Source organism: Melanaphis sacchari, unplaced genomic scaffold (assembly GCF_002803265.2).
Source record: "Melanaphis sacchari strain LSU unplaced genomic scaffold, SCAv2.0 Contig0_pilon_pilon, whole genome shotgun sequence".
Classification (NCBI taxonomy): domain Eukaryota; kingdom Metazoa; phylum Arthropoda; class Insecta; order Hemiptera; family Aphididae; genus Melanaphis; species Melanaphis sacchari.
The window spans coordinates 566,784-576,637 of NW_020270366.1; the positions used below are offsets into that span (position 1 = coordinate 566,784).

Here is a 9,854-nt window from a genome sequence, read left to right on the forward strand (position 1 = left end):
ATAATTACAAGACTGTACATTTATGGTCAAACTAAATATTAATTTTCCTTAGAACTATTAAGTTGATGAAAAAAAAAACAAACATTTTTTGTGATTTTGAATGAACAAAAGTTAATATTATTAGTTATTACAATATTAAATAAATACATTTTGACATTTAAAATAAAATAAAAAAATTTTATAGGACGAAAAAACTGCAGGAACATTACTATCATAATATAATTTTAAAAAAAAATGTATTGAACAAAATCAGATAATTAATGTATGTTTAAAATATTAATTAAAAAGCTGTATTGCTTATAGATGAAAATAATTAATTAACAAATTTAAGTTTTTTAACAAACATATTAATTTTCTACAAAATAAGTAAAATTAATATTAGCTATAATTTATAACATGTTTACATTAATGAAAATAATTTAGGAAATAATTTTTTTTCATATAAAATGACTAATTTTTTCAAATTAAATAAATAATTAATTATGATATAAAACATATTTATAAAATATCAATTATTTTCTTATCTTTTTGATACTTAGCTAACCCACGTTTAGCTTGCAGTTTTAAACGGTTCATAAGATGTTCATCGTTACTGTATATAGCGTTAGGATCTATATAGCCAAATGTTCCATCGTTAAATTTAACCTGATACATACAATTACATTAATTTTAAATTATTGAAAAGTATAAACAATATAATAAATTATATTTACTAAATATGTAGGTTTATAATTCAATCCCAGGAATAAGCCTTTGTCACCAGAACTTAAATTTATTTCTTTGTTAATGGCTGGAAGATCATTTGCATTTTTCTAAAAAAAAAAAAAGTCAAATGATTTAAAAGTCTAACCTAAATGTATGCAAAATCAAATATGTTTGATGGCAAAAGAAATCATTTAATGCTTATTTAAGTGTCTTAATGTAAACTTGTTATTTAATATGAGAAGCGTTACTTAAAGATTTAAATAAAAATACAAAAATGAGACAAATAAAAATACCTTTATCTCTTTTAATGTAATACTGTCTGATATTGTACCATCATTAAATTTTACAACGCAAAAAGGAGTTTCATCAATTTTGACAATTTGACATTCAGAGATCCTATTATGTTTACAGTGCCTGGCCCAAATTTTTTGGTTTATATGAATTATCTTTTCCTAAAAATAAAAATATCAATCAATCAAATAAATTACATTAAAAATATGAAGTATTTCTTACTTTATTTGGAAAATTTAAGTGATCATTGCAATGGATCAAAATATGATCACTGTTTCTCTCAGTTCGGAAATCAAATCCAGTAAATATTCCGCAAGAAATATGAAACCAAGCATCGCAACTGCCTTCAGAACAACGAAAACAATTGCCAGAAGATAAATTGCATATTATACACTGTAAAATATTCAATTTATTTTAAATGTTGCAAAAACTATGTATACAATAAAATAAAACTTAATAAAGAACTTAAATTATACCTTTTGATCAATTATAGAGGCTGTCGTAAAAGTTTTGATAGTTAATGGATAACTGCCATGTACTAAAAGATGACATTCAGCATGTGACCATACATTGTTTTTAAATTGTTTCAGAACCCCACCTTTTAATGGACAGTATGCACAACGCTATACATAAATTTTAACAATTATTAAGATTTTATTATAAACAAGTCTAAATTACTTTTGATATTTTTTCTCTAAACAAGTTTTTTTTTTTTTTAAACTATTAAAAACAAAATAAAACTTAATATAACTAATGACAATAATAATAATAATAATAAATTTATAATGCAATTTTATAAATATTATAGATTATTTTTTCAATAAGTTGTTTGATAAAGAACATCAACATTCTATATTGAAGATTTTTCATGACAAAATTAATATAACTAATTAAATACATAAATATTATTTTTTGAAAACACGTAGAGTTTTATTAATTAATAGTTTTTACAATTACTTCTCTAATAAAACCATAGAGTACTTGTATTTATAAGTATAAACAATTTAGGAGACAACTTATTAATTTATAATAAACTTACAGCAACTATAGCATTTTTCATGCATCGATCACACAACCAATGTTTACTTGTGTCTACATTAATGCCATAACACACTTTATGAACAGTCAAATAACATTTTTCACATCTTATGAGGTCTGCCTTAAAAACTTTTTCACTGCCACAAAGTGCATGTTTAAATAACACTTTGCTAGGATTCTGCAAGTTGGGTAACTTTGGACGCATAAAAGATCTCGCTTTGATTTGCCAATCCAAGTTGAAAGTTAACTATTCAAACATTTAAAATATATTATGATTTTAAAATTTAGTTTATTAAAAACAATTTATATTTTTAAAAATTTTATTAATGCAATCAATAATCATATTTTATCATAACTTATGCCAAATCTATAAGCTCTAGTATTAACAAGTGATATAGTTAAGAAATAAATTTTTTATTACCTTTTTAGGATTAAACATCATACATAATGAACAATGGGGTTCATTCATACTTTTAAATACATTAAACAGTTGTTCAATCTCAAATGAGCAATGATTGTGTACCAAATCACTGATATTAGATATATCTGTGAATACAAATTCACATTTAAACATCAAATGTACATTTATAGATACTTATACTCTATTCAACAAAATAAGTAACCTTAATGTCCGACTTATACCTTTAAAACATAACAAGCATACAGATGGTTGACTCAATGGGGATGTTGCACTATTGCCTAATCGCCACCCAATAAAAACTAATAACAACTAAAGGTTGCTTCTTATGTTAAATAGAGTATAATAAAAAATATTTTAAATCTAAAATTAAATTATTAAAATAGAATAAATACAACAATAATATATTTAGTATTTATATTGTAACCAATAATACTAGAATATAATATATATAAGCATATAATGTACTTTAAATTTTAATATTCATTTCCATTAAAATAGTAAAATTTAATATTTACCAATTGTTATAAAATATAAGAAAATTAAATGAAACATACCTTCAATTCTATATTCTTCATTGTCTTTAATCTCTATAGGTTTAAGAGTTGGTTGATAAAATGTTGGTGTAGATTTTATATCTACTAATTGTAAATTTGCAGTTAAAAATCTTGATGGCATAAGAGGTTGATTTTTCGTATTTTTGTGGGTAGTTAAATTAGTAAGAGATGAATTTTGTGGCATTTCTGATTTAATTGGTAAAAATGGTTTTAATATAACAACATTTGAATTCCCATTATTATTAACACTGTCACTTTTTTTAGATAATAAACAATCATTCAAAGTACTGTTGAAAACTGTTGAATTTTTAATATTTCTTTTGAGATAATTATTCACCCGAGTTTCTTCTGTAATTCTTTTAATACCTATAGAATTAAGACTCGCAGAATTTATAGGTGATATACTTGTTAATTTTTTAATAGCATTATCATTTCCTTTGAAGCTAATGGTTGTTGAATCTATCTGATTAACTGTTTCATTAGGAGCAATACTTTTTTTCTCAGTCGATTTTGAAGTTTTACTTTTTTTAGATTTTGGTTTCTTTTTGGTTTCTCGTTTTTTAGACTTTCTTTTCTTGGCTCTTCTTCTTTCTGAACTATCACAATAATCACTATCACTTGTAAATTCTATATCTTCCAAGATTGTATGTTTTTTACTCAAAAGTCTAGATCTTCCATTATTATATGATACTTCAGTGACATCTAAAAATACCATTTAATTATAGGTAACTAGTAAAAGAATAAGATTTATGTAAATTTTACCAACCCATTTCGTTAGCTTTTAGCCATATATCTTCCATTACTTCTCTCTGTTCATCATTGAGTTCATCTTCATATTCCTTTACATCAAACTCTTGTACACTTGTTGACAAAGGTACCTCTACAGCTTTATTTTCATGTGTCATATCATAAGATGATTCAGAATCTGAGAGTTTATGAGTGACAGGATGACGTTTTCTACCAGCTTCAATATAAAGTTTTGGAACGCCTGTATTGCTATAGCGTTAAAAACCAGAATTAAAAATCTTTTAATTTTTGGATAATTGAAAATAACTTACTTCTTATTGCATAATAAGTCACAAGTACTAGGTAAGGGTGCTGCTATAGTACGATAAGGATCTTCTGGATGAGTGCCAACATCATTTCCTTGAAGCCATAATTCATATTTTTCAGGTTGTAAACGCTTAACAAATGTTTCCATACTGATCTTTACAGTATCTGGTCTGCAATGACATTGTGAAGCTCTTTTACCATACTCTACCCAACGAGGTGATGCAAAGTTTGTCGATTCAGCCATATTAAAGCCATGGTTAAAACCAGCATGATATCCAAAAGGGAAAGTTATCATAAATTCACCTTTTTCTTGTGTTATCTGTAAAAAATAATAATATTGATCATAGAACAATTTTAAGTATTGATAATTTAATTTAGAATTAATTAGAATTAGAATTGTTTTAGTATTTACTTTATTAAATGGTATGGAATATTGTTTTAACATATGAGGAGATATAACTGTCATTTTATGTCTAAGAAAAGCAGAGCATGCTGAAGCATCAGATTGAAAAAAGCCAGTAGCCAATCTTTCTAAGCGGCGACCATGTTCTGGGGGTATTGCATACCTTTAATAACATAAAATATATTCAATTTAAATTTTAAAATATTATAAAATTACAAAGGTATAATAATAAAATAGAAGAATAATCTTACCATGTCTTTGGTTCTCCTTCATGTATATAGTTTATACTGTATAAATCCATGTCTTCAGTATGCCATGCAAATGAGGTTTTCCACATACCAAAATAAAGATAAGCTGTATTTACACCTTCAATGCTAATACCATAATCTTCATTTACATAATCCAATATTGTGCCCAGTTTGTTAATATTCCAAACCTTAATTTAATTTAAAAAAAATATTTACTTTATTTAAATACACATTTAAGATAAAATTAATTATAAATTTAACGCATACATTAACATCTTTATCAGTAATAGATCCAGATACATCTGCACCATATAATGGGGATTTGTAAATAATATTTTTCCAATATTTTCTTTCAAGATCATCAAAATCAAAATGGATAGGTGTCTTATATTCATCAGACTCTGCCATTACTTTGTAATCTGCTACTGTCATAGGTTTTTTTTGTATATTAAGTTGTTGATAAAGACCTTGTTTACCTTGTACAACCTAAATCAATATAATAATTATTAGACATGGTTTTTTAAGCTAAGTTCTTAAATATATTACTTGACAGATAGGAGCTGGAATTTTTAAACTCATAATATCATTTTCGAAATAACTTTTTTTTCTTGGAATCCATTCAGGTGGTGGGATAACCTATAAGATTAATGTTACGTATTAAAAAAAAAAAGGTATAGTTATAACTAGAGCACGGATGTTGTTACATTTTCAACTTTTTTTCAATTTATTGTTAAGTAATATGTTTTATATATATGTGTGTCTTATAAGTATGAACTAAAATCTATAAGTTTTAAGTGAAATTTTTAAATTTTTATTGCAATTTAATTGAATTAACTTATTTATACAACTATTTTAGTTTTAATCGAACCTCAACCATTATATTATAGATAAGATTATACTGTAATATCATCAGCCATAACATCTGATAATGTTATCTTATAAAATAAAGACAATTTCAAGTTGGTAGAAATTTAATACAGCACAAAAATAATTTAAGAACTGTGACTACATAAAAATTATGCATTACAATGTTATAATCTGTTTTTCAGTCAGTCTGTGAATTTTGACCAATTGTGTTTTGTTATAATTTTGTAAATATGCTGAAAATTAAGCCAACTATTTGCACTGTTATAAAAAATTACATCTTATATTCTTGGTGAGAATGTATTTTCATGTGATGAATCTGTACTTTACTTTAAGTTATGTGAAACAAAAGTACTGAAAGGAGGTATACAGTTATACACAAAATTGAAATTGGTAATGACATTATTACGTATATGATGTATAATATAGTTGTAAAATGTATATACAGTAGAATTCATTTAAGACGCTTTCCAAAGGATCAAATAAAAATAACGTATTAAATGAGAAATCGTATTATGTGAGAAAACCAGAAAATTGACAAATAAAAATTGTAGCTACATAAAATTTTGAATTTTTTATTATAATTGCATTTATATTGTATTATCATTACAAACATGGTATATTAATACATAGGTACTTATTATTAAATTTTATTTTTGTTATTTCAAATTTCACATTATCTATAATTTACATTTCCATACATAGATACCTATAAATTATATACTTTATATTACATTAATAAAATTATCAATTTTTGTTTGTTTTACATTTTTAATATTTTTTGAATAGAGGAAGTTTTCAATTTTACTAAAATTTTGTAGTGTTTCATCTACATTGTCAGAGATGCAATTAATCTTCTTAGTTTATGTATATAATCAAGTGTATTTGTTGCTTTTTGTGGGGAGATAACGAGTGATTAGTAGTGTATATTAAAAGCTCATTCTTATTGTATGGTATGTAAACATCATAGTGTATACTAAGTTGCAGCGCCTTATTGAATCAATAATCATATTGTACATTATTGTAATTATTAATTTTATACTACATAGCATTATTGACAATTGACATAGAGCGCCTTATCCAGGAATACAAAGCGTATTGTTCGGATTCATTTACATGTTAACCGCTATCAAAATCAAGGAACTCGTGAAAATGAGCGTATTACGCAAGAAATTGTATTATGCAAGAGCATCTTAAACAGATATTAGTGTATATATATATTTATTTTTTTTGTGAAATTTTAGATTTTTAAGTAAATTTTAAAAATTTATAACAAAACGTTGTTTTTTAGTGTAAAACTGCAATCAACTTAACTAGTTTTTTAGCACTACAACATTTGTGCCCTAGTCATAACAATAAATTTGAAATTTTTATAAAAAGTTGTATTTTTAATAATAACATACTTTTGCCACACCAGCTTTGTGTGCTCCTTGTGACTCCATAAATTCAATGTAGCTACTAAAATTTTGAAATTCACTCCATGTTGGTCTGAAAACCATGATTCTAGGTGTATTTTTATTTGAACACATCTTACCTAAAATTATAAATAAAATGTTATTAATATCATTATGTTGCAGGTATAACTAAATTTTCACTCTGAAATGTTTCAACGATGACAATAACTGGGTGCAACACGATTGCGAATGTTTTACCTTTTTTATAACATGATTACAAATGAATGTCGCTTATCAAAAAATTTGTTTTTTTTTTAGCCAAAAAACGAACGATTGTGAACAATTTTCTAGGCTACATTGCCAATTTCATAATTTCTGAATGTTTAATTTTGTTTGGGAATTTAATTAAAAATTTTTTTTTTTTTTAATAAAGACTATTTGATATTAATAATATAATATTAAATTATTGCTACGTTACAAACTAAAATAAAATTATATAAAATAATATGAAGTGTTTAAAATGTTGAATAATTAAAATAATTTCATAGTATAAATATTAATACTGTCATATGATGCATAAACTGAAAAAAAAATTAAAAAATAATAGTTTTTAAAATCTTTTTCTTTTTAAAATTTTTTCTTAGTTAGGAGTTTCCAGTTTTTTGTAAATATAAAATTAGATCCTTGTGAATTTTATAAATTATAATCGTTATAATTTTTTAATGTTGATTCAATTTTAGTTTTATATTTTTTGGCCATAGATTTATGTAAATTGTTTTGATAGCTTATTAGCAGAAAATCCTTATACCTACTATTTAATTATTTAAAAATTTGTAATTGACTAACAATTAATCTGACAACACCGCACGATTAAAGGTAAGTTAAAATGTTCACAATCGTGTTACAAAAAAGGTCTGTTCGCAATCGTTCCATTTGCAATAATATATCACTCACAATAACTATGTTATTATGTTTTAAATATCTTATGGGAAATAACAATAAAAAACTTATTTATTACTAAATAAAATATAAAGTTTTATTTAATTGTTTTTAAACGCTTTAAAAAGATATTTTCCAATTATTTATGATTGACTGTTAATTGGTAATAAAAAAAAAGGAATCAAAAAGTTTGTTTTAAAAACAGTTAAGCAAAAAGTACAGATTCAGTTTTTAAAGTCGGACAAAAAGTCAGAAAATACAATATTATGTAAATAACAAATATTTATTTTAAAAATGTTTGTACACAAACTATATTATTATATATTTTTTTATATTTTCTTATTCTTATTATTTCACATAGTCATTTGACAATTTGGAAGCTGAATATTAAACTTCAAGAGGAAGTGGAAGTAGATAACATAGGACCCGAAAGTATAAAATTACAATATTTATATACTAAAATATCTAACAATGAGTTGACAATTAAAGAATTGTCAAGGAAATGTAATTTATATTAATATTTTTAAATATGTGTATATGGGTAACTATAAAAATTAATAATAAATAAAAAATTTAATAGAATATTTTTTAATTTTGGATTTTTTGTTCAACTTTTTTTTTAAAACAGACTTATTGACTGATTACCAAAAAAAGATAAGCAAACTTTAAAGTTACATCTTTATAAATAAGCAGATAATTGGAAAAATGTAGTGTTAATTATTGTTATAATATTTTTTATAAAAAAACATTTTATTTTATATTTAATTTAGCTTTTATTGTTGCATATAAAATCAAATTATAAGAGTCAATCTCAAATCCTATTTTTGTTAAGTAAAATCATATTTCACTACCTATCAGATTAATAAACATAAAACACACTTAAAAACTTACAATTTTATGTAGATGTAGGTATTGGAGTATAAATATGCACTTATGTGCTATACATCAACTATATTCTATATTCTTTCAACCAGTCCAATGGTGATACAGACTCATTGGTCAATCGAAATATCTGGTCAAAATGTTAGTTGTTTGATAATTTGGCAGCACACAAACGTGTCGATCAATGATGGACGGCCATAAAAAATGGAAAATTGACTAGATCTATTGCGGTTCCGATGGTTTTAATTTTTATCATCAACAAACAGATTTACGGTGATGACAGCGAAGATTTTTATGTCTCCAAGGCAAAGACTGTTACCACTAATACTTGCTATGATTTCATACTTAACTTTTAACATAGAACTTACAAGTTTCCAACAGAATACAACGAGATGATCACCATACACATATCATGTATAATAATTAATAATAAACTACATCATACTGCTCAGTACTCATACTAGATTAAAGACCCATAAAGGTATATCTATACAGATCGTAAACTTTATTATTGTTGTTGTTGCCTAACGCCATTACCAAAACACTGGAAATCTCGTAGACCACAATCGACGTATTCGCGCCGGTGCGAAACGTTTGACGACCGGATCCCATCACGGTACCCGCTTATCAGTCTTTATATCGCTGCCGCAAAATATTATTGTTGATCTCTGTAGGCTGATGTTTATCTTATATTATTATTTCTTTAATATTATTATTGACGTAATATATTAATAATTAATATAATATGCTATTCTAACTCGATGAGTACCTATAACCAGCAAGCTATCATAGGCATCTGGTGAACGGAAACGGAACCCTTTATCAACGGTTCGCACCGGAGTCAAAGGTATCAAAATTCAGGCTATTTAACTCATCATATCACAAACGGTAACCAATGGTTGTTGGTCGGCGACACTGATTTGCCCACAAAAAAATGATTAAGAACAGTATTACTGATAATACAGTTTGTGTCCAAACAATATTATTGTTTTTTTTTTTTACTTGTTAATATATTATTTTATTTTTTATCACAGTATTTACACAGATTAAAGGTCGTAGACC

The 9,854-nt window shown here is 24.9% G+C and overlaps 1 protein-coding gene across 1 annotated transcript; it reads right to left on the reverse strand.

Annotated features, from left to right (window-relative positions):
- Window positions 1–456: 456 nt before the first annotated feature.
- LOC112592070 (lysine-specific demethylase 4C-like) lies at window positions 457–9,319 on the reverse strand. The gene is made up of 16 exons (XM_025336051.1): window positions 8,802–9,319; window positions 6,981–7,111; window positions 5,260–5,349; window positions 4,981–5,199; window positions 4,717–4,901; window positions 4,475–4,628; window positions 4,068–4,381; window positions 3,776–4,005; window positions 3,010–3,711; window positions 2,456–2,580; window positions 2,036–2,281; window positions 1,473–1,619; window positions 1,219–1,389; window positions 999–1,157; window positions 714–812; window positions 457–645 (listed from the first exon to the last, which is right to left on the reverse strand). The coding sequence occupies exons 2-16, from the start codon at window positions 7,104–7,106 to the stop codon at window positions 499–501; spliced, it is 3,114 nt and encodes a 1,037-aa protein (XP_025191836.1). The 5' UTR covers window positions 7,107–7,111; window positions 8,802–9,319; the 3' UTR covers window positions 457–498.
- Window positions 9,320–9,854: the final 535 nt, after the last annotated feature.